The sequence below is a fragment of the Camelina sativa genome, chromosome 5 (assembly GCF_030686135.1).
Source record: "Camelina sativa cultivar CO46 ecotype springtype chromosome 5, ASM3068613v1".
Classification (NCBI taxonomy): Eukaryota; Viridiplantae; Streptophyta; class Magnoliopsida; order Brassicales; family Brassicaceae; genus Camelina; species Camelina sativa.
The window spans coordinates 40,261,249-40,286,790 of record NC_141884.1 but is presented as its reverse complement, the minus strand read 5'-3'; the positions used below and the strand labels follow the sequence as shown (position 1 = coordinate 40,286,790).

General features: G+C 39.3%; 2 protein-coding genes, 1 long non-coding RNA gene and 2 pseudogenes across 9 annotated transcripts; 2 read left to right on the top strand and 3 right to left on the bottom strand.

Moving 5' to 3' along the window:
- Positions 1-1,708: 1,708 nt before the first annotated feature.
- LOC147945023 (cytochrome P450 76C2 pseudogene) lies at positions 1,709-3,493 on the top strand (annotated as a pseudogene).
- LOC147945019 (calcium-dependent lipid-binding protein-like) lies at positions 3,105-25,324 on the bottom strand (annotated as a pseudogene). The gene is made up of 9 exons (XR_015558285.1): positions 25,108-25,324; positions 24,582-24,677; positions 24,297-24,347; positions 23,815-23,935; positions 23,504-23,622; positions 4,365-4,463; positions 4,188-4,271; positions 4,006-4,091; positions 3,105-3,810 (listed from the first exon to the last, which is right to left on the bottom strand). The product of XR_015558285.1 is annotated as a calcium-dependent lipid-binding protein-like (transcript).
- Positions 4,941-6,057, bottom strand: LOC147945022 (uncharacterized). 2 transcript variants are annotated; one of them, XR_015558286.1, is made up of 4 exons: positions 5,919-6,057; positions 5,665-5,731; positions 5,312-5,362; positions 4,941-4,962 (listed from the first exon to the last, which is right to left on the bottom strand). It is a non-coding gene; the product is annotated as an uncharacterized LOC147945022 (long non-coding RNA). The 2 variants fall into 2 exon arrangements; XR_015558287.1 differs by lacking the exon at positions 4,941-4,962 and having other exon boundaries at positions 5,311-5,362; positions 5,665-5,744; positions 5,919-6,055.
- On the bottom strand, positions 6,126-7,693 carry LOC147945021 (glycosyltransferase BC10-like). Of its 5 annotated transcripts, none has more exons than XM_087452110.1 (6): positions 7,252-7,693; positions 7,042-7,145; positions 6,797-6,916; positions 6,587-6,709; positions 6,441-6,478; positions 6,126-6,327 (listed from the first exon to the last, which is right to left on the bottom strand). In XM_087452110.1, exons 3-6 carry the CDS (start codon positions 6,854-6,856, stop codon positions 6,270-6,272), a joined length of 279 nt encoding a protein of 92 aa, XP_087308236.1. In that variant the 5' UTR covers positions 6,857-6,916; positions 7,042-7,145; positions 7,252-7,693; the 3' UTR covers positions 6,126-6,269. The 5 variants fall into 5 exon arrangements, with proteins under 5 accessions (XP_087308236.1, XP_087308235.1, XP_087308233.1 ...); XM_087452109.1 differs by having other exon boundaries at positions 6,436-6,478; positions 7,120-7,166; positions 7,252-7,687; XM_087452107.1 differs by having other exon boundaries at positions 7,120-7,166; positions 7,252-7,687.
- LOC147945020 (uncharacterized) lies at positions 21,093-23,072 on the top strand. Its single transcript, XM_087452106.1, has 7 exons — positions 21,093-21,220; positions 21,365-21,458; positions 21,564-21,713; positions 21,810-21,844; positions 22,168-22,384; positions 22,462-22,747; positions 22,869-23,072. The coding sequence occupies exons 2-7, from the start codon at positions 21,389-21,391 to the stop codon at positions 22,870-22,872; spliced, it is 762 nt and encodes a 253-aa protein (XP_087308232.1). The 5' UTR covers positions 21,093-21,220; positions 21,365-21,388; the 3' UTR covers positions 22,873-23,072.
- Positions 25,325-25,542: the final 218 nt, after the last annotated feature.

Sequence of the window (25,542 nt, the reverse complement as noted above, 5' to 3'; positions counted from 1 at the left end):
TTCATGGCTGGTTTTACAACGCAACATCAGCAAGACATTCTACAACACTTCAGGTTCTCTGTGGGCTCTCTCCCTGTTCGGTATCTGGGGCTTCCTCTCCTCACCCGTTCTATGACACATGCTGACTATCTTCCTCTCCTTGAGCGTATTCGTAGTCGTATCTCCTGCTGGACAGGTCGTTTTCTGTCTTTTGCAGGTCGGCTTCAGTTGATTAAATCAGTGTTATCTAGTTTAACCAATTTTTGGCTCTCTGCTTTCCGTCTACCGAAGCGATGCCTTGAGGAGATTGATAGTCTTTTCTCGGCATTCTTGTGGTCGGGTCCGGACCTAAATACAAAAAAGGCCAAAATCTCTTGGCTATACGTGTGTAAACCAACGCATGAGGGAGGACTGGGGCTTCGTCGCTTACAGGATACGAATACAGTGTGTATTTTGAAGCCCATTTGGCGACTAGTGTCTGCTAATAACTCTATTTGGGTCAACTGGGTTCGAAGGAACTTGATCCGCACTGGTTCATTTTGGTCTGTAAATGAGAGGAGTGTTGGTGGATCATGGATGTGGCGGAAGATTCTGAAATACCGTGACCTTGCTATGACTTTACATAAAAAGGAGATATCTTCGGGCACTGAAACTTCATTCTGGTTTGATGTTTGGAGTCCTATTGGTCAGTTGTTTGCTCAGCTTGGAAACCGGGGTAGCATTGATATGGGGATCCCACAGCAGAGTATTGTGGCAGCGGCTCTCTCGCATCACAGACGACGGCATCGTGTTGATATTCTTAATCAGATTGAGGATGCTCTTGACTCTATCCGTCAATCAGTGCAACTTCAAGGTGGTGATCGTTCACTCTGGAAACAGAAGAATGGTTCGTTTAAGAATAAATTCACTTCCTACGATACTTGGTGTTTGATAAGGCAACCAAACACTCCCTGTGCCTGGTCTGCAGGAGTTTGGTTCACTCATTCAACACCTAAGTTCTCCTTTATAGCTTGGCTTGCTCTTCACAATCGGCTCTCTACTGGTGACAAGTTGGTTCAGTGGAATGCTGCTGCAGACGGGGATTGTGTTCTCTGCCAGGGTTATGGGGAAACGAGAGATCATCTTTTCTTCTCATGCTCCTATTCTTCGAACGTGTGGTCTGCTCTTGTTCAGAACCTGATGGGAGCTCGGTTCACCACGTCTTGGGCAACTTTGGCTTCTCTACTTGTGGACTCTTCTACTCCTCGACTACCCCTTTTTGTTCTGCGGTATGTCTTCCAATCCACTATACATAGCCTATGGCGAGAACGTAATGCTCGAAGGCACGGTGAAGCTCCAACTCCGTCATCCACCCTTTGCCGCTTCATTGACAAGCAAGTCCGCAATCGTTTGCTCACACTGACATCCACCTCTGGCTATGAGAGTGGACTTCAACTCTGGTTCCAAAGTCATCCTCTTTCAGCCATTTCAGTCTCTTAAATTTTTCTACTGTTAAACTGTTGTTTTAAGATGTAAAACCAACTTTGGACCACTGTTATTTTTTGGTGAATATATTTTAACATTCATACAAAAAAAAAAAAAAAAAAAAGTTCAACATCTTTCTCACCATAAAACTCAATCCAATCCAAAGACCACATATTGATCTACGGGGTACTAAAACGCGAACACTGCAACGCTAAGCTTGTAAGAAGACATAAAATTACTTAAAAGGGACTAAAGATTTGTTAAAATGGGATTCATTCCACTTGCCAATGGTGTTGTCAACCTCAAACCCGAAGCCTTTAGAAGATTTCCCGACTTTATGCATCTCAACGAGCTTCTAACAAATGTGGTAGGCGTCAAAGTTGTTCTTCTCTTAGAACCGTGAGATGTGCTAAGCGTCCGACAAGATGTCGGTATTTCCCTGGATCAGCATAAGGACCTTCTTCATCGACTTGCAACCAATGACGCAAAACGAGGAAGATTAATACATCCACCACCAACATAACCAATCTTTGTGATCTGAGTAGCTAGCTTTCCTTTCAGTAAGAATTCATTCACGAATTGGATCCTCACTCATTGCAGCCACTAGCAAATTATCCACAATCAATTAATGGAAATAGGTTAAATTCAAGTACTTTGAACGAATTTGTCCGATTGAATCAAAACAGTAACTAAAATATTCTCTTTTTGAGAACCGAGAAATTCTAGAATTCGTAAATTTGCCTCCACATTATCAAAATATCGTTAATCCAACACTAAAATATTAAACACACACATAAGCGGCTAAAGATAATTAACTTACTAGCAAAATTTTTGGTCGAGTAGAGAAGCAAATACTAAGAGACGCCACCGTCATTTTCTTCTTCTTCTTCTCCTTCTTCGGCTTTGGTATCTTCCTTTAAAATGTGTACACAACTAAGCGTCATTACAAACTAAACTATAAATATTTCATACAGTCACTAAAAGTCACTAAATCACAGAGACCTAAAGAATGAAACAGCAACTTATGATCTCATAAGCTTTTTTTGCCAAACTCTTTTTTTTTTCCAAAGACATGTAGTATCTTTAATTTGCTTCGATTTGTAATATTACACACTCTCACTTTCTGCAATTGAGAGTTTATAAGTATACGGGAGCGTCACAAAGCCACGAATTCCGTACGGTCCAAGAATGCAGAAGAACTTATAAAATTCATTATGGAAAGAGGGGAGCGAGGCTTCGCCGTTGACATTGCTCGTGCTTGCTTCGTCACATCGCTTAATGTAATCTCAAACGTTGTGTTTTCGACCGACTTAGGTAGTTACACTCGACAGCCTCCCTCGAGTTCCAGGAATCGCTGTCTCGTATGATGGACATCATGGGCAAACCGAACCTCGCAAACTATTGTCTTGAGTTTCTTGATCTGCAGGGTATCCGGAAAGGGATGAAGATGTGTTCGGAAAAGTTGTTTCGTGTCTTTCAAGGACTCATCGATGCTCGAATCGCGGAAAGATCATTGCAGGCTAAACCTAGAGATGCATCGAGAATCGATCATTGGATTCACTGATTGATCTTATTCAAGAAGATGGGTCGGGAGTCGACGTAAACGATATCAAACACTTTCTATTAGTAAGTCATTCAAAGTCTTGAAATTATTGGCTCGATTGTCGCAAAATATCTATAAAAATCGTTTCCCATTACAAATTTTATAGTAATATTTATTTTAGAATTTTTCTTTTCTAGGAAAATGTAATGTTTAACTATTAAATGAAAAACAAGCTCGCTTAGTATAATATATGATGTTATTCTTTTTTCTTTTTAAGGATTTGTTTATTGCGGGAACGGGAACGAACTCTACCACTGTGGAATGGGCACTGGCTGAACTACTTCGTAACCCCGAGGCTATGGCTAATGCTAAAGTCGAGATAAACTTTATTGTTGGCCAAAACCGTTTCGTTCGTGACTCCAATCTCTTAGAATTTCCCTATCTACAAGCTGTTGTAACAGAGACTCTCCGTTTGCACCCACCAAATCCATTTCTGATCCCACGCAAAGCTAAGTCAGACGACGCAGAGATATTAGGGTACCCCATTCCTGAAAATGCTCAGATTCTGGTCAACGCTTGGGCCATAGGACGAGACCCGGCCGTGTGGGAAAATCCGGAACGGTTCGAGCCAGAGAGATTCTTGGGAAGAGACATTGAGACGATAGGTAAAGATTGTTCTCGATTGCCTTTGTTTTATACTTGAATACAGGAGGATTCAGATGGTAGCATAAGGGTCACATTTTCCAATCAATTCCTTATTCTTCAAGTTAGTTGCTTTCAAAACTGTTACTATAAGCTTTCCCTGTGGCTTAAGCTCCGAATCACTGAGAACGACAAAGAAAATAGAGAGAATCGTCAAACTATATAGTGCTTTCTCAATACGTATAATCACCTCCCCAAGTAAATCCTATAGCTGTATCAGAAGAGGAGGAAAGACAAAGGATAGGTGGTGGCAGGCAAATTATTTGTTGAGTGAAAAAACGCAAAATGAAAAAAAGAAGCAGAACACATTAGAGTACCTTAAATCAACAGGAATACCACCAATGGGAACAACAGTTCTATGAGGCCACTGAAGCATGTTTTTGACGATAGTATCAACAGTATCCTAACAAAGAGAGAAGCAAAAAGCTGTGTATAAGACCAAATGGGAACAAACAAAACATCTGGAAGTTACTTAAACTATACCAAGAGAGGAACTTACATCAATCATATGAGATAGTCCAGGAGTTGCTGTTAAGCTTCCACCAACAGCCTTAAGAGTGTAATAATCAACTTTCGGTTTTGGCTGGTTGAGATCATTCACAAAAGTTGGTCATTGTAAGACAGGAGAGAACGTATAAGAAAATCTTATTCTGGATCTTTTCAGAAGAAAGTGTACCTCAGCAAGTAGAGCAACAACAACAGCAGATATACAAAGAATCTCATCCGCAAGTTGAAAGATAACACGTGCAACTGTAAAAACTTGAAGATCCTTCAACTGTTTCAGCCAGAAACAAGTGTTTGTAGAGATAATCAATCTCTATTGGGCACAGCCGACAACCCAAATGACAAATACTAAAATATATCTCTCGTAACCTGAATGGGAATAGAAGCAACAAGTGCTGTAACACCTAAAACAATATTCGGATCACCACCCCATTGTGACTTGACCTTCCTTGAAACTTTGAACACGAATACCTGCAACAATGATTAATTAGGTGTGTGCTCAGGCTTAAAGAAATACTAGCATACGAGACAAATGCATGATGTTCTTCTAAGCATTAGGATTCATTAGATTTGCAAGGCATGCAAAGTTGAACAATGGAAGATAAAAAGAATAGCCAACACAAAAAAGATGTTGTCCACTGTACTTTACCTTCAATCTTTGGTGCTACGTTACCCAACGTCAATTTGCTGAACTTCAAGGAAGTAATTCCTGGTGGTCTGTAATCTTCAAGCAGAGGTTGAACAGAATCTCTTATTACCATAGTTGCTGCCTGGAGATTAGTCAAAAGAATAACGAAAATTACACTCTTTGATTGCCAAGCTACGCTGTGGCAAGTGTTTTCCATTCGAACAAATTGGAACTATCTTAGGTGTCAACAAACACTGGATATGTGTACCAGCGAGCCCATTCTAGACAAGCTAAATCTCACACTTCTTCAATAGTTACGAACTTTGGAGTACAACTTGACAGTATAATAAATCTCCTCTTCTTAGGATATCTTCAGTTACCATTATAATTCAGGGTAAAAAATGCTAATGATTTAATAGCCAACTTCCAACCATATATACACGGGAAAAGAAAACACCTAATATTGCAACAAAAGAAGATTAGAATCTCACCTCTGCAATATATGGCCACATCTTGCTCAGTAGTTTATTCAGCCATTTGACCTGAAAAAAATAACGTAAAAAAGGTTTGCAGTTTGAGAATTTTGTTACGTTTGCTGAACAAGCCGAGTGCTTTAACTGTACATAGACTTGTTTCAAAAAGTACGCAAAATCAAGTATTGTTGATGTCATACCAGAACTAGATTTTCTCCAGACGGAGTACAGACTACCGAGGTGAAAAAGTTCTACATTTATATTCTAACAACTCAATGAATCACAGAAATCAAGGACCACCCAAAAATTATGAAAGATGAACTCTGACTAAAAAAGATAACCAAGAGTGACGATGAGATCATGAGAAGTACCTGTTCAAATGCTGGAAACGATATCCACTGGGGGAAATTGTCACCACAAATTTTCTTCAAATAATCCCTGGTAAGAGAGACTAGAAGTTTCATATCAACTGCCTGTCAGAAGGCAAGACGATAAGGAGGGAAGCATCAAACCTAACAGCAGTTCATACGAGTTCGACAACTCATGAAACCTAATGTTAGAGCGAAATTAACAAACCGGAAGGACATGGTTGGCTAAATGCACGGAAGGCCAAAGGAAACCTCACCAAGTGTCTGGATTTGGATCAAGAGGCCAAAGGAAACCACACCACCACGTGTCTAGATTTGAGATCCTTCTGCAATGCTTTCACATCAGCCTGAAAGCCAGAGGAAGACAACACAGCTTTGTCTGCTCTGGAAAAGTTAAAAGAATACAACAGCTTAACAAGAGTCATGCAAGTTTAACTAAGATGAGAAAGCACAGGAGCATTACATCTGACTGACAGCAACACCTTCTAGTTTTGCAATCACCATATCTATATACTTAGTAAGCGTTATGTATATATATATTTAAAACCAAGAATAAGACGACCAAAAACGAGAAACCATAAATGGCATTGCGCTTTAGCAAGTCATCATTATCTCCCACTGATGCGTTTCTCTGCTAGTCCTGAGCAAATTTGACAATCCTTGAGGCTGATGCAACAAAAGAAAAAAAAAAAAAAAACAAGAATACCAAAAGTTAGCTAGAGACAAGAGATAAAAAATAACCAGACAAAGATAAGCAAGTCTCATGACTGCAACCTTACCCGGTCCATAGATAAGCAAGTACGATACAGTGAAACAACTATAAAGACAAAAAAAAAAAAAAAAGAAACGATCACATGTTAGCAAAATCGCCAAGAGAATCCTAAATCGAGATCAAGGGTAAAAAAAAAAAAAAAAAAAACAGAACCTTTGCCGTCGAATTTGGTTGTACCGGTGCAGTAAAAACAAAGCAGTGATAAGAAGGATCACTAAGAGCATGTGTAAGTAATACACGTTCTGCTTCAGTCATGGCTGAGTCACCCCAGTCTACCTGTAAATTAGTAATTGAATCAGACGACTTTAAAAATAAAAGAATGCTACTAAAGAAAAATTCACGATTTGGTAAAAGTGATACAACCTGTATAGTGTCATTAACTTGGTGATCCAAAGGGACCTTGGATCTGAGTTGTAGCCTCATTGAGAATGAATCCAGGTCTAGAGTGAGTGAACATATAATTGAGAAATTGCCATCCTCACCCTGCAAAAGAAGAACGTATTATCATGGAACAAGCTCAATAATACTTAAACATGCTTTTTCTTTTTTTTTAACCTCAATTCTCTATAAAAAATGATTTATAGCTAAATAAGAATACACATACGAACCTCGAGATAGATACTATCTAAAAGAAGCCCCCAACTCTAGTGTAATTATAACTTATAAGCTGAGTTACCCAAACAAACCTCTACCACTTGGGCTCGCCAGTCCTCTGAAACAATGAATTTCAAATCTGAGCATCAAATACACCAGAATCCAAACTAGAGAGAGTGTTACTGAACACAATTAGAGAAAGGAGGAGAGAAGTGTATGTATACCTGAAACTGAAAGCATCCCAGCCCAGACAAACTCGAGAAGGGAGTCGATTCCGCCGCGCAATGAAGTGGATATGAAAGCAATCTGTGGTCTCTCATCGATAGTATGAGCCTCGAGCGAGCGAGCGAGTGAGAGAGAGACGCCGCCGTTTTTTTTTCCTTGCATCCTTCGCCGTTGCCGTAATCGAGTTCTTTGATGATGTAAAATTGGAGAGACCCGACCCGGCGATTGAATCAATGAAGACAGAGGAAGGTAGGAGATCAATCGCGAAACGTTTTCCTCCAGTCAATCTTATTCTTACGGATGATATGAAGATGTTGCAGCAGAGAGTGGCGTACAAATCCAATATCATCAACATTCAACATGACAACCTCGAACCCAAGCCACATCAACATTTTAATTAATAACTTTACCACTCGATCCACAGACTTACTCAATGCAATAAAAAGCTTTTTCTAATATAAACCTAACCCCTGTTTTAAAAATCCCCGCCTAGCACCGATTACGCCCCACAAAATCGTTAGGCCCACCCTCTCTACCTCGTCTAATGACTAATCCCCACCTAGCATCGATTATCCAATTATACATGTCTAATTTGGTTATAACTCGTCTAATCTGATTACTTTCCGCTTAATTCTAATCTGATTTTATAATACTTTCCGCTTAATCTTTTGATCTTTTGGTAAAGGCATTAATTAAGATGTAGATGCGTCTCGAGTTTGAATCTCACCATTTTCAAAAAAAATATTTAAAAATTCAATATTTCTTTTTTTTAGACGAGTTTTTTTTGAAACTTTTTTTGTTTACAGAGAATTATCGTGGACTTTTCATATATTATTTTTAAAAACTTTAACAAAAGGCGATGGCGATGGCGATGGTGATGCGGCGGATCTAGGGTTCTGGATGCTTTCGATTTCTTTCGGTTCCGATTGGGCTTCGTTTTATGAGGTTATTGGGTTCTCCTTTCCCTTTGGTGTACTCTGCGATGCAACAGAGAGGAAGGGATTTGGGATCTCTTGTGGATTCGGTATCCCTTGTGGTGAGATTTCGCGGTTTTCATGGGGATTTGACTCCGATTTGGTGGTTTTGGTCTCTCTGAGTTTGTGGGTTCATAAATGGGAGATCCTCTTGAGTATCCTCTCTTGGTTGGCTTCCCGGATCTCTGTTTTGTGGCGATTTAATTGGGATACAGGTTTGGATATCGTTGACATTGGCGATATCGTCGTTGGTTTATTTGTGGAAGGTAGATATTGGATTCTCTCAATCACACCGATTCGGAGTGATTATTACGAATGGCAGATACAAAAATGGTTGTTTTCTCAAGAAGATTCATCCTCGAACCTTAGATATGGTTCCCCTTCGACACGATGGGACTTTATGGGCAAATGGAATAAGGGTTGGGAGATTCGATCATTATTGGGGATTTCGCTTGAGATATCTCGGATTCCTCTTCTTTTGAGATCCTTTTCGATCTCTTCCCCTCTAATCCCTGAGATGCGATATCTTTTTTATGGGTTTGATTGGTCTATTAATAGGAGATTTGAGGATACTCACAAGGAAGGTATGATTTCATACCTTAGATATGGTTTCTCTTTGGATATTTGGGTTGCTTTAGATTTTTGGTTTCAAGAATGGAAAGCTCGAGCATCTTGGGCAGAGTTTACGATTCTGTCATCTTGGTTTCCTATCTTTTTGTGCTCTGGTTACTATGGACGAGATCAGATCTTCAATAATTGTGAGTACTTGATTCGATATGATTGCATCTATCAGATCAGATCAGTGGTTTTCGTTTTTCAATGGCAAATGTCTGTGATCTGGGTTCCTGTTTTGGAAGATTCAGAACTGATATCGGATTCTACAATGGTGATAGCATATCAAGAGAGTATCAATCATCATTATTTATTTACCTTTTTGAGATCTCTAGGCAGAGGATGTTGGTTTTTCGGGGTGTATAAAAAGGATTGCATAGCAGTAATCAGTCCTCATCACAGCAATTTCACTTTCGAGTATACAACAGTTTGCTTTTTCTCCTGCTTCTACTTTTGGTGTTTGGGTGTTTCTTTGGTTACTTTAAGCATGTCTCAGAGCAACCTATTGGAAAAGAGTGTTACAGATAAGAAGGATGAGGCTTTGGCTCCCAAAAGGAGAATCAAAATCCCATATTTCGATAACTCAGCTTTGATAGCTGGTTACTCGAAGACTGTGGTAGGGCGATGTATGAATCCTCGGAAGCAGGACATGAAGTCCCTGTTGTTCATGCTTCCCAAGATCTGGCATCTGGAAGGGAAGGTTGTGGGAGCTGATCTTGGTCTTGGGAAGTTTCAGTTCGATTTTGACAATGAGGAAGACATCACGGAGGTTCTTCAGATGGCTCCCTTTCACTTCGACCGTTGGATGGTGTCAATGGTTCGTTGGAGCCCAACGGTGGATCCAGCTTACCCCTCGGATTTAACATTTTGGATCAGGGTATGGGGTGTTCCCTTCCAGTTCTGGGCCGAACCAACTTTCCACAGCATCGGTTCAGAACTGGGCCGAGTGGAAGCAATGGATATAGATGGTGGCAGAGTGAGGGTTACTGTGGATGGTTTCAAACCACTATGCTTTGAAACGGTGATCGAGTTCTGTAACGGTCAGGACACTGTTGTCACATTACAGTATGAACGACTTCATGGCTTTTGCAAGAAATGTTTCAGCCTTTGCCATGATGTCGACCATTGCCCCTTATGGGCAACTGCTAAGATCACTCCGGGGCTTCATATCCCCATAGAGGAAGAACCGGTACGCCCATTGCAGAGCTACAAAGGAGCTGTTACTACTGACAGAAACAAAGGGAAAGGTAAAGGAAAGGTGGTGGAAGGCAAAGGGAAGGCTCATTCTTCTGCTAAGCACCAACCTCTCAAAGGGAAACAGGATTCAGGGGTAAGGATTCGATCAGAGGGAGAGGCTGGAGAACCTTCTAACTCTCGCTGGTTCACTAATTATGCGCAATTCAATGAGCACCGTCATTTGGCCAAGGCTGTTGCTAAGGCTGCTGCGACTGCTTCCTCTGCTGGAACAGTTGTGGTTGAAGAAATGGAGCAGGGACAAATCCCGAACACTGAAGAACAAGGGGCGGTTCAATCTGTGGTGATTGGAGTTCCACCGCCAAAGAGGGTGCGAAGGCCTCTGTTTCAGGACACGGGTCTAACCACCAACTCGACTCAAGGAGAGGTTTTAACCTCTGACACAGCTGTGAATGGATCAGTTGCGGTACCTACGGGTGAGGGCGATGGGGTGTCAGTTTCGGGAGATCAAACCCCAGATACTATGCAGACTGTTTCTGCGGGAGTGGACTCTGGTGATATTGTGGCAGGGACTGAGATGGATTGTGAGTTTTAGGCTGCGACAGGGGAAGCCACAGAGGATCTTGCTGAGCAGATAATGACTCAGGTTGGGTCTGCAGTTCTGGAATCAGAAGATCTTGATGCTGGTCAGAAGGGGGAAGATGGTGCGGATATCTCCCTCGAGATACCAGCCGTGACTCATTCGGTCTCTGCAGTCACTGAAGGTGATGACATAGCAGTTGAGGAGGATCCCACGGATATGAATGTTGATGCAACTGCTGATTCCGCTGTTGTACCACCGGTTGATAAGGTCCGCAAGGCGAAACCACCTTTGGCTCTTAGGGGCAATGCCTCTAAGAAGCTAAATGTCTACTTGCGCACAACACCAAGGAAGCGGCCTGCTCCTAAAGTTAATGATTTAGCTGGAGAAGGCACAAACCCGAGGAACCAGGAGCAGGAGAAGGGGACAACTGGTGGATCTAAGCCACCCAAACCAATGCTAGATAAATGAAGATCTTAAGCTGGAACTGCCAAGGGCTTGGAAACAAAGCAACTATTGGTTATCTTAGGGATTCGTGGGGGAAGCATAGGCCTGATTTTTTATTTTTATCTGAAACTAGACAGCCTTATTCTCATTTGGAATCTTTTGTTGGTCATTTTGGTTTTTCAAATTTAAAAACGGTTGATCCTATTGGTTGTAGTAGCGGTTTAGCCTTATTTTATAATAATGATTATGATGTTTCAATTTTATTTGAATCTAATAGATTGATTGATGTGGAACTTACTTATAAAGGACAAACTCTCTTTTTTACCTTTGTTTATGGTGATCCGGTTCCAGCAAACAGTGACTTAGTATGGGAATGCTTAACACGAACTGGTCTATCTAGAGATTCCCCCTGGTTTCTAATTGGAGATTTTAATGAATTAAAAGGAAATCATGAAAAGCGTGGAGGTAAACTCCGACATGCGTCCTCCTTTGTTGGTTTTAATACCATGATTAGACATTGCGGTTTGCTAGAATTCCCTGCGGTTAGGGATAGCTTATCTTGGCGTGGTTGGCGAGATAAAAAGCCAATCAGGTGCCGATTGGATCGCGCCTTGGCCAATGAAAAGCTACATGACATCTTTAGTAATGCATATACGGAATATTTACCCATGGTGGCTTCAGACCATAAACCGGTTCTCGCACTCCTTGAGGATATTGTCCGGCGAGGGAGAAACTGTTTTCGGTTTGACCGAAGGTGGCTCGATAAAGAGGGTTTTTTTGGGGCCATCTCTGACGGCTGGGACTCAGGAACAACGATTCCAACGGATAAATTTATGGACAAGATCATTAAATGCCGCCAAGCAATCTCCCAGTGGCGGAAAACTCAGGTCCCTTATGGTCGGGAATCGATTGAGGATATTAAAAATCAATTAGCAACCGCCCAGACAGATGACTCTGTTTCTGTTGAGACCATTTCGGAACTCACTTGGAAACTTCGCGAGGCTTATCGGGATGAAGAAATTTATTGGTATCAAAAAAGTAGGAGTCGATGGATGCGGTTCGGGGATCAAAATACTAGTTATTTTCATGCCCAAACAAAACAAAGACGATCGAAGAATCGTATTGTGGGACTCCATGATGACTCTGGAAACTGGGTTACGGAAGCGAAGCAGGTTCAGAGCATAGCCGCCTCTTATTTTCAGGAACTTTACACATCCTCTGAACCTTCGGATTTTGAGGAAACATTAGATGAAGTGTGCTCATCTATCACGGATGACATTAATGATTCTCTGACATGATCAGTCACAGAACAGGAAATCAAGGAGGCTTTATTTATGATGCACCCAGACAAGGCTCCAGGACCGGATGGTATGACGGCTCTGTTCTATCAGCGTGCTTGGGATACGATTAAATCTGATTTAAAATTATTGGTAAATTCCTTTTTACAGGATGGTATTTTTGACAAGAGACTAAATATGACAAATATTTGTCTTATTCCAAAAGTGGGAAAACCGACTAAAATGTCTGAATGGAGACCCATCAGTCTTTGTAATGTTGGATACAAGATTATCTCCAAAGTCTTATGTCAGCGGCTGCATTCTTATTTACCGGCCTTGATATCTGAGACACAATCGGCATTTGTTGAGGGGCGTTTAATTTCGGATAACATCTGGATTGCTCAGGAGATGTTTCATGGTCTTCGTACTAACCCTTCTTGTAAGGGCAAGTTTATGGCTATTAAAACAGATATGAGCAAGGCCTATGATCGGGTAGAGTGGTCCTTTATTGAACATTTACTGAGGAAACTCGGCTTTTGTGAAAAATGGATTTCTTGGGTTATGTGGTGTGTGACATCGGTCCAATACAAAGTATTAATCAACGGTCAACCACATGGGTCTATAATTCCTTCCAGAGGGCTTAGACAGGGAGACCCCTTGTCACCCTACCTTTTTATTCTTTGTACTGAGGTTCTCATTGCAAATCTTCGCAAGGCTGAGCGGTTAAAGCTTATCACGGGTATCAAGGTGTCGACTGCTTGTCCCGCGGTCTCTCACTTATTATTCGCAGATGATAGTCTTTTTTCTGTCGTGCTACGAAAGAACAGTGTGAGGCTGTTTTAGGGATCCTTCGACAGTATGAACGGGTCTCTGGACAGCAAATAAATTTCTAGAAATCTTCGGTCCAATTTGGACACACAGTTACAGTAGAATTACGAGATGAACTAAAAGGGGTTTTGGGGATCACCAACCTGGGCGGGATGAGTTCATATTTGGGTATTCCTGAGAGTCTGGGAGGCTCAAAAACAAAGGTCTTTTCCTTTGTTCAGGATCGACTGCAAAAAAGCACAGGTGGTTGGCCCGCACGACTACTGTCCAGGGGGGGAAAAGAAGTTATGATAAAATCAGTAGCAACTGTCGTTCCTACCTTTGTCATGTCTTGTTTCCGCCTTCCGAAAAAAGTCACACGAAAACTCACTAGTGCGGTTTCCAATTTTTGGTGGAGTGCTTCTGGGGATTCACGAGGACTGCACTGGATAGCCTGGGACAAGATATGTGTTGATAAGGTTGACGGTGGTCTGGGTTTCCGGTGTTTGGATGACTTTAACACCGCCTTGTTGGCCAAACAACTTTGGCGATTGATTACAGCTCCAGACTCTCTATTTGCAAAGGTTTTTAAAGGACGATACTATAGGCATTCAAACCCTTTGGACCCAATCAAATCTTACTCGCCGTCTTATGGCTGGCGGAGTTTGATATCTGCTCACTCTCTGGTAAACAAAGGACTCATTAAACGGGTAGGATCCGGTAATTCCATTCTTGTATGGTCTGATCCCTGGATCCCTGCTCAATCCCCGAGACCAGCATTGCGTTCGGGATCATTAATTGATCCTACGCTTAGAGTTGAAAATTTTATTGACAGGAGTTCACAATCCTGGAATTTGGCCCTACTCTCGGCATCTTTTGAGCCGGAGGATGTTGCCATTATTTCTGCTTTACCTGTTGGTAGACCAGATTCACCGGATAGCCTGGATTGGCACTTGACAAAATCTGGTCTGTATACCGTTAAATCTGGGTATAAAGCTTTGCGTCAAAATTAGGCAGTGTCAACACCTGCTTTCGGCCCTAGCATTATTCCTCTACAGGCTTTTGTCTGGAAGATTCGGTGTCCACCAAAGATCAGACATTTTTTATGGCAAGCGATTACGGGTTGTATGGCGACAACATATAATTTGCGACGACGCGGTATGTCATGTGATTTGGAGTGTGGTTGTTGTGGCGTTTCTGAGGAGACAATCAATCATGCCTTATTTTTATGCCCTCCGGCCAGGCAGGTTTGGGCTCTATCCTCTTTCCCAACATCACCGGGCTGTTTCCCTTCAGAATCTGTCTATGCAAATATGGATTATTTATTCTGGAGATTTCAGCAGAATCCCTCAGCGGATTTTTACCCCTGGATTCTATGGTACATTTGGAAGGCTAGAAATGACAAAATTTTTAGCAATTTGGATTCCAATCCGTTAGCAATTCTACAGTTGGCGGAGGAGGAAGCTAAACTCTGGATATCGGCACAAGTTGATATAGTTGAGAACCCATCCACGGAGGGGCCTCATCCCACTATCGGTCATATGTTAGGGGCAACGGCTACGGCCAATATACATCGAACCAGCTATCGATGCTTTGTGGATGGATCTTGGAAGATAAAGGACCAGTATACAGGCCGAGGATGGTACTGCATTTCCCCGGAAGGGGATTTTCCCATTATGGGTGCGTCTAACCTCCGCCACAGCTTGTCACCTCTCCATGCAGAAGTGAAAGCTTTAATTTGGGCAATGCATTGTATGATTGGTGCGGATATTGAGAATGTGGTTTTCCACACAGACTGTTCTGACCTGGTGAAGATGGTGTCTTCGCCATCCGAGTGGCCTGCCTTCAAGACATATTTGGATGAGATCGAGGCGGACAAGGAAGAATTCTTATCTTTTGCACTAGTTTACTTCTCCAGAACGCAGAATGGTAACACTGACAAGCTAGCACGACGTGCCAGAATAGAGTCACATCTAGTTACTTATGTAAACGTTTTTCCTACCAATTGGTTCGTTTGAGCTGATCTTGTAATCTGTCGGCAAAAAAAAAATAATAATAAAAAAACGACAAAAACAAAAACAAAAAAAAAATCGTATTATTTCCTTTTTTTTGTCAATCCTATTTCCATTTTTAAATTTCCTCTTCTTTTTTTTTTTTTTTTTTTTTTTGGCTATTGTGGCCAGACCCACTAGAGAGAATTCAAGTAAATATCATATTTTATCGTTGTTATTTAATTAATTTTTATATTCACATTATTTTTCAGGAGCTATATTAATTCCAGCTCAGGTACGTACGTTTTCTTCGAAGGAGTTCTACTACATCATTCTACGGCTCAGGTCAGGTGTTATGATGGTTTTAAGACAACATTGATGATGATGATGATGATGAAATGTTTGAAGCTCCCAAAAATCATACTGTATGATGCATTATTTCGTTTGAAGCTCACGAGCATGCATGTATGATGATCACAACTACGTGCACCGTGAGATCTACTCGCGGTCCATGCATGGTGCTTCATCCGCAGTCGGTTGTACCTTACGGGCGAGGTCACCATATCGAAGGGAGTTCTTTGGCGGGGAGAACCTTCCGTTCCGTGGGACACTGCTGGTAAGAGAGCTCTACCGGAGAAAGATTCAGCGGTTAGGTTCTCGGCATTGCAATTAACGAAATGTGAGTGATTCATTCAAGAGGAAACAGTTGAGTGATTCATTTAAAAGGAAACAATATGAGCGGTTAGGTTCTCGGCATTGCAATCAACGAAATATGTTTGTGTCTGAACACAAGGATATCAATGATTCATTCAAAAGGAAACAGTTCTGGAGAAACTTAAGATACGAGTCATGATTACAACTGTGAAGCATCTAAAAGAATTTTGTCAAAAAATCATATTTTCCAAATTATTCCCCCTTACATATATCTCCATCCATGTATCTTATAAACGGTCAAAGTGTTGACGTATGTGCTAAAGAAGATTTTATTGTTACAAAATAGGGGAATCGATTAGTAGTCTTTCAGAAGAGAAGCACATATATAGGTAATGGCTAAAAATTTGAAAACTCTGTATTAATCATATATAATATATTTTGTGATTTAAATATATGTTTTGTTCAAAATTTTCCATATACAGTATGTTCAAATATTGACGTAAAAGAAAAATCATGAGCGGTCTTATAGACCACTAAAAACTGATGTTTAAAAGATATAATAAAAAACACTATAACAACATGTGGTCGAAATTGAAACATGAGCAGAGAAACACATGGACCAGATTGATCAATTAACGAAGCAACAAACGTTCCGATGATTTAACAAAAAAAAACAAAAAAACAAAACAAACGTTTCGATGATTCGATGATTCGACGATTCACGTGACGTGACTTGGAAAAAAATATATTCCAGTTTGACATAGTTGTTATCAAATTTATAATCACATTTAAAATAATCTATGGATGAAACTCCAAAATTCTGAATTAACAGAAGTTTCGATGACCAGAATGGCTTAAAATTCTGAATATTTCAACGTAGAGACTCTAAAATTTTGAATGCACCAAAAAAATATGGCTAGCCAAAATCTGAAAGGTCCCAATAATGTGCTATGTTATTCGTATTTTTATGACTTGGTTCGTATATAAAAAAATTTAATTGGTGTAAACAATTTCATGTCAAAAAAAACTATTTCAATAGTTTTTATCTAGTAAAACCCTCGAACATTTGATTTGTCAAAAAGATTTAAAGCAAAGCAAAGTATTTTCAATAAAGAATAATTAATGGTTCTTTGCGGCTTTAAAAAATGAATTTCCCTTTCTAGTCTATACTATTAAAGCAGAAGTATTCTCTAGAGTAAAAATGGACCATGACTTGGTTTTGGTAGGTTTTTCATTAAAAATGATTAGAGAATCACAAAATTTAATCTAATTAACCTATAGTCTCGATTTCTTTAAATGACGAAAATACCCTCGGTCGATCACTTAAAAAATTGCCGGGTCGAGATGCGGATCCTTACATATCCGACTACAGAAGGAAAAAAACCCGCGGATCTGTTTGTACTTCAGAATAATATTTTTCGGATCCAGTATATTATTTCATTCAAGATTAGTTATTTAAGATCCCAGTTATTCGTTATAGACAAACACTCTGATTTCATTTTCCTTTAAGATATTTAAATGAAAACCATAAATTTTAATTACCAAAAATTCGGATATTTCCTTAATTACCGAGATTGATCTTAACAGATAATCTTTTAAAAGGAATATTTAATGATTCAGTTAAAATCTTTAAAAACGAATATTCAAGTTACCAAATATTAGCTTCGTTAACAAATGCAGCGAGAGAAGAGAAGCTGTGAACATCTCTCGAGCATCATTCATTACATCACTCAATATAATCTCCAACGCTCTGTTTTCCACAAACCTGGCAAACTTTGATCATGACTCGGTCTCGGAGACATCTCACGATTTCCATAACGTGGTGATTCGGATGATGGAGATCGCCGGAAAACCAAACCTCGCTGATTCCTTCCCTTTTCTTGGATTTCTTGACTTGCAAGGAGCTAGAAAAGAAGCGAGGCTACTTATGCACAAATTGTTTAGGGTTTTTCAAGGATTCATCGACACAAAGAGAGCATAAAAATGCTTGGAAAAACAACAATGATATGTTAAATTCTCTTTTGGATATTGCTCAAGACGAGAAGTCAGAACTCGATGATAATGATATCAAACATCTGCTTCTCGTGAGTCTTGGTACAATACATACCAAACTGCATGGCTTCTATATACATGTTCTTAATTAAAATTTAATATGTTTGATAGGACTTGTTTCTGGCGGGAGTAGACACGAGTTCGAGTGCGGTGGAGTGGGCTATGGCGGAGTTACTTCAAAACCCTAAGATGATGGTGAAAGCTCAAGAAGAGATAAGACAAGTGATAGGGCTAAACAGCACCGTCCAAGAACTGGATATCGTTAAACTACCTTATTTACAAGCAGTTGTGAAAGAGAGTCTTCGTTTGCATCCGCCTGCTCCTGGATGTGGCAAGGTGCTACTCTCTCTCTCTCTCTATTAAGCTTTGTTTAGTCACCAGTCTCCCTATTTCATAATAGTTTTAGTTAAATCATTGAAAAAACTATATACAAGTTATAACTACTTATTTAGCTATTAATGTGTGACGTATATAATCTATGATTTATTTCAGGCTGGGTCGGATTGGCTTTTCATTTATCCCGAGGGTATTCGTAATCTCCTACTACATGCAAAATTCAAATACAGTTATCCCGTCTTGCACATTACAGAAAATGGTAAATCATAGTGTTTAAAAGATCTTTTTGGAAATATATTCTCGAGTTTTCTAAAACAAAAACTAGTGCAGACAGACTAATTATTTCATCGACGAAACTCCTCGCTAACGGTAGCTAAGTTAACTAATCTATCTTATATATAAGACCTAATCTTCTTTATTTACATGCATATTCTAAAATATTTTGATATTTCATATATATGTATGAACAGGAATCACACCTCTAGCTACTTTGTTTCATTGGGATACTCCTCAAGCACTTGAAGATGAATTAATATAATTTGACTCTAACGTTCGGATCAATGAATCTAACATTTGCATGCATAAACCATCTTTCGGTGATGACTTCAAAGATTTTGCGACCTTGTGTTTCGAAGAATTTGAGTACCCGTGTAAAATTGTGGGTCACAACTAAACGAGCCATGGGTCTATAGTATTGGTGGTTACGACACGGGAGGAAAAGCTCCCGGACGAGTGCCTCCAAATACATGAACGACGCAGCGCGGTTGCTGGAAAATCTGACCTCGAGGTTTACACTGTTAGTCACAACCTACTTCTGGCTCACGCAGAAGCCGTTGAAGTCTTAATGAACAGTCCAAAAGTAAGGGAAAACAAAAGTTGGTTTCTTTTGATAAGCACTCATATATGTCTTTGTGGACAAATTTTATTATATATCTATTCATAGCGTCTTTTTTTGAATCAAAGTGTTAAAGATGGCAAGATTGGTATCGCTCATTGCCCCGTATGGTTTGAGCCTTATGACTCGAGCGACCCTGATGATAAAGAAGCATGTGACCGAGCTATGGAGTTTAATGTTTGGCTGGTGAGCGGATTTCTTTATAACATATAAGGGAAAACCACATGTTTTGTTGATTTTCTAACATTTTTGCTGTATCTTAAATGAAGAGGCAAATGGACCCTACGGTGTACGGAGAGATTACCCTGAAGTCATGGAAAAATCGATTGGAAAAAGATTACCTACATTTACCGCAACCCCAATCCAAGAAGCTGCGAGGATCTTTTGATGACTTCGTTAATTGGAGTGAATTATTATACTGCTTTCTACGTGAAAAGTATTGCTGAAGTGAACCATGACACCCCTAATTGGAGATCAGACGCACGCATTGAATGGAGGAGTAAGCGGAATCCCATAATACTCATATCATTTTAGGCTTTGTACTCGTTCTTTTGGTTCCAATCATTTTGCTACCGGTTTCTTTTCTCACAAGTTTTCAATTTCTATTGCTACAGAAGAAAACAAAGCATAAGACACATTGGGTGCGAGAGGTGGCTCAGAATGGGACCAATTCTATACCTACAATATATATAATTTATGATCACCGAGAAAGGTAATACAATTTATCATAAGGTCTTTCAAAAAGTTTATTACTCAACTTTATATAGGTTAGGTTATATTAGTTTACTAACTTTTTGGTTAAAATTGTTCAGGGCTCTGTGATATAGATTACGAGAACAAACCGAAACTTTCTAATTTGATGGATCTCCAAAGGACAAAGTACCACGAGAAACATCTCCAAAGCATTCCAACAAGCCATCCAGTAAGTGTAATCTTTAAACGAAAATACCCCATTCAGTTTTCTTGGCTCACAAGAAACTGTATTGTGTTGAAACCCTACTTAGTTTCTTATTGATGATGATGATAACTGTTGTGTTGCTCAGGGAGGATGGGGTTGAAGTCGAAGGATACTTTGCATGGTCGTTATTAGACAACTGTGAATGGAACGCAGGTTTTGGAGTCCGATACGGGCTGATTCTACAACGGACTAAAACGGTTTCCAAAAATGTCAGCGATGTGGTTCAAAGAGTTCTTGAAGAGAGAAGAAGAAGTTGAAGATTCAGAGGAAGAAGAGTACGTGTTGAAATCTGCAATGAACAAGAAGAGATTCTTAATAGCAAATGGTTTAGCTTCAAATCAAACTCTGCCTAAGATGATGAATCTTCTAAAGTTCGTTGGACAAAAAAAAAAAAAAAGATAAATAAAATCAAGTCGACCTCCACATGTAACATCATTATATATATGTAACCTGAAAATTTCTTAGAAAGATCGTCGAGTACCACATATATATGATTATTCTTATTTAATGCAATTCCTACCCATAAGAAATCTATACTTTAAAAGTTCAGTGATGATGTTGACAACATATTAACATTAATTAATTAAAAGTTGTAGGAAATCAAGCATATATATAGAAAGAAAGAAAAAATCTCAAAACATAAAATATTTTTTAGGAACAGAGGTAATATATGGAAATTTTAGTTGATGTCAGACTATATATATCATTTTTAATTAAAACTTTAAATGAGAAAATTTTAAGAATTTCTCGCCCATATTTTTTTTTTTCGCCAAAACTTCCAGAAGTGTTTCTACAAAACATATATGATTAAAAACTCTTTTTTCTTTTCAATGATAAGGACAATATTTTTATTTATATTGCAATATCCGTCACCCTGGGTTGACAAATAGAATAAAGAGGGAGGAAAGAGGCAAAAAAAAAGATATTGTGGGACCCATGTCCAGTGAGTGTTATGGCGGTTGCGAGCGAGGCTAATATAGTCAATTTCATCGTACTCATGCAACATGTGCACTGTGTGTTCCTCTCGTCGATATATACTCAGTCCTCGCATTTTCACCATCGTTCCTCTTTTCCAATTCCTTTAACTTTGTATCGATTAAATTTCTAATTATTAAGTTTCGTTTCATCTTTTACAACTCCGATCGTGTAAGCTAACAGCTCTAGTCGGTGATTACATTTCACATCCATCGTGTAAGCTCGGTCTCGATCTCAATTTCTTTGATTTTTTGTCATCTTAATTTGCGTTTGGGTTTCGATCAATTTCTTTGATTTTTTGTCATCTTTGCTTTTGGGTTTCGATCTGTTCCTGAGTCTGATTATGATTCGATCATGCAGGGAAAGTATTCGATTGTTCAAAGCATGATGTTTAGGTCGATTCAAAAAATTATTTCCAGCTCCACTGATCGATTCGGAATCAAACGATTCCTGGGTAAAGTTTCCTTCTTTTCTCTCTCTCCCCCCCTCTCTCTCTCTCTCTTTTTTTTTTCACTCTATTTTTTTTAATTACAATTTTTTTTTTTTTTTTTCTTACTAGGGCCTCGTCGTGCTCCTCTATGGGCTCGGGCTCTTAGTGAGCCCCAACAAAGATTTGGTCGTGCGCATCAATGGGCTCTTACTGGGCCTCATGATGAATTTGGTCGTGCGCCTCTATGGGCTGGGCTTCAGCATGGGTTTTGTCGATTCGGTAAATTTTTTTTCTTTTTCTCTTATTTTATAAATTTATCAATTGTATTGGGAAAATTTAATTTATATACACCTACTTTTAATAATAATAATTCAGGCAGCCAAGCAACTCCACCATATTCGCCGCCCGAGGTAATTTTTTATATAAACAACTTTAGTATAAAATATCATTTATTTTTTCTATTCTGCTATATTATAGTCCTCTGTTTCGCTTGCACGCCACCAATAAAATATGATATATTATAATTCTGTGTTCTAGTATTTTTCTTTTAATTTAAACCGTCATCTCACGTTAGTAAATTGCATTTTCTAAACTATATCTGACATATGTTCATCATCTATCTCGTGCATTATATACAATCGTTTTCTTGTTTTTTTGTACATCATATATCATATAAAACACTACTTTTTTTTCTCTAACTTTAATCCACTCTATAAATCCTTTTTCTTCTCAGGTGCTCAAAACCGTGATGTGGTGGGATGTTGATTCCTGTCCTCTTCCTCCCACGTATGATGCCCGCTATTTGGGACCAAACATTACACAAGCCCTTGAACAGATGAATTTCAAAGGTCATCTCACTATTCATGCCTTTGGGGACAAAAATCTTGTGGATGAATCCAAGTTGCTGGAGCTCAGGTCTACTGGGATTTACCTGCACCACATCCCAAAACGTAAGTAATTTCAATGTGTTTTGGCTTTGGTTTTTTTTTGTTTTATTTTGGTAATGTCATTTTGGTTTCATTATCAGGTAAGAAAGAATATGCCCATAAGAAGATCATCGTCGATATGATGTGTTATGCTTTGGACAACCGCACCGATACTAACATTCTGTTTGTATCAAGCAACAAGGATTACTCCGATTGTCTTCACCAACTTCAGGCACGTCGTTTTACAATATTGCTAGCGCAACCGGAGGAGCATGCAACAAAATCTCTCATCCTTGCGGCAAAGTATGTGTGGCTTTGGAGTAGCCTACTAGGAGGAGAAGGCGCTCTCACAGAAACCGAAATGTCACAGCTCTATTCCAAAGCAAGGTAAGAGATTGATGCAATGTGAAATTTGATATGAAACTTTTTTTTTTTTTTGACATGTGTTTGGTTTTTCTTCTTACTTACGCGTTCCTCTCTTTCACCTTTTCTTTAATTTCGAAAACAGATAGCTAGAGGTTTCACGAAGTAAATTTGGCTCTGACGTGAAGAATAAGAAAGCGGATACGATGTCTATCTTGTTTTTGTATTCTCTTAGGTCGGTCTAGTTTTATACTATTTTCTTAGGTCGGTCATGTCATGAGGGGTTATTTTAGCAGCTGGCTAGTGCTGAAGCAGAGAACAATATATTTTGATTATCTTTCTATTATGATCTTGGAAGAAAATACCAACAAGAAGAAAATGAAAACGGTGCTAAAAACAAGAGAGACAAAAGTGAATCGAGGACAAAGCTTAAAATCAAAAGCCAGAGGAATGGACCAAGGAAGAGTAAGACGCGTTCTCGCCAGATGCAGTCGTTTCATCCCGGCTATCTGTTTCTTGTCTTAAACATGGTCTAAATCTGCCAATTCGCACATTCTAACCTCTTAGTCTTAGTCGAATCCATGTGTGCTTCCCAACAAGATTCTGAAATTATCTATACCACTTTCTCTATCTTCTCCTCTGCCACTAGGATTACGCTTTGAAGGACCGCTGCCACCTTTAAGATGTGGATTGAAAGTGAGAAGAACCTTTGGGTATCGGTGGCCAAAGAATATTGCAAGGCCTGCTTTTAACGTTGTGAAGTATATTATCTCTAGTAACCTGAATGGGTATAGAACCAACAAGTGCTGTAACACCTAAAACAATATTTGGATCACCACCCCATCGAAGATCAACGTCCATTGTGACTTGACCTTCCTTGAAACTTTGAACACGAATACCTGCAACAATGATTAATTATGCGTGTGATCAGGCTTACAGCAAAGATAATCTACGAAACAAATGCATGATGTTCTTATAAGCATAAGGATTCATTAGCATATGTAAGGCAACTCATCCAAAATATATAGTAGAAAAATGCAAGGTTGAACAATGGAACGGAAGCAAAAATAATGTTGTCCACTGTACTTTACCTTCAATCTTGGGTGCTACGTTACCCAATGTCAATTTGCTGAACTTCAGGGAAGTAATTCCTGGTGGTCTGTAATCTTCAAGTAGAGGTTCAACGGAATCTCTTATTACCATAGTTGCTGCCTGGAGATTAGTCAACAGAACAACGAAAATTACACTCTTTGATTGCCAAGCTGCACTGGGGCAAGTGTTTTCTATTCGAACAAATTGGAACTATCTTAGGTGTCAAGAAACACTGGATATGTGTACCAGTAAAAACGAATCAGTCGAGGAGTCCATTCTAGACAAGCTAAATCTCACACTTATTCAATAGTTACGAACTCCGGAGTACAACTTGACAGCATAATAAATCTCCTCTTCTTAGGATATCTTCAGTTACCATGAGTCAGGGTATATATGCTACTGATTTAATAGCCAACTTCCAACTATATACACAGGAAAAGAAAACACCTAATCTTGTAACAAAAGAAGATTAGAATCTCACCTCTGCAATATATGGCCACATCTTGCTCAGTAGTTTATTCAGCCATTTGACCTGAGAAAAATAAATTACAAAAGGTTTGCAGTTTGAGAATTTTGTTATGTTTGCTGAGAAACCGAGTGGCTAAACTGTACTACACTTATTCCAAAACCAAAGACATATATAATATGTACACAAAATAAAGTATTGTTTATATCAAGGGTAATGGAACCATAATTAGATTTTCTCTAGTCGGACCACCCAAAAATTATGGAAACCAAGAGTAAATGATGAGATCATGAGAAGTACCTGTTCAAATGCTGGAAAAGAAATCCACTGTGGAAAATTATCACCACAAATTTTCTTCAAATCGTCTCTGCTAAGAGAGCCAAGAAAGGACGATAACTAGTCAATGATACAGTATTGGAGGCCAAGAAACTCCGTTACTCATGTCAGACGTGGGAAGGATCAGCCCCCTCAAAGCAAAGCAAGTAAAGCAAGCCATGCCGTCACTTCTCACACAAAAGCATGATTAAACAGCAAAACAGTGAGACCGGAAACAACCAGCTTTTTCTGTTAAGTAGAATCAACAGATGAACACTAAACTTGGTACATTGATGTCAATATATAGAAGTAGCAGATGTATTATTCTAAAGCTAATTTTGATAATCTACACGTTTTAGCTAATCCAAAGAACGAAACAACCAATCTATACGAATTTAAAAACCCAGATTTAGAATCTAAACAAATATCCCCAAGGATTCAATAATTTGTAGAACCAAATCACGGAATTTTAATCAATTTATGAAATAAGCAGATTGAATTAAATCGAAACCTTGGCGATTCGCTTGGAAGATCGATGCGTCATCAATCATACGACTCCAGCCAGCCATTATAGCTACGCCGAAGATAATCCCGAACAGAATTCCAGAAATCAAACCCATATTATTCTCCTGCAACCAAAACCAAAAATTACAAACTCAGACAACCGGATTAGTATACTCGAAGAAACCCTAGAAATCGAATTGGAAATATAGAATAGTGTACAATTAGAAGATTACAAAAAAATGTGGTCAAAAGTGGAATGTGAGAAGAAATACATGGACCAAATTGAGAAATTAAAGATTCTGCCTCGTTAACGAGGCAACGAGAACGTTTTGATGATTCAGATGATCCACGTGACTTGGTAAAAAAAAAAAGGAATAATCTCACAAGAGTTAAAAAGACGTGCTTTACCACAAAATCACATCTCTCCTACACCCAGGCGACG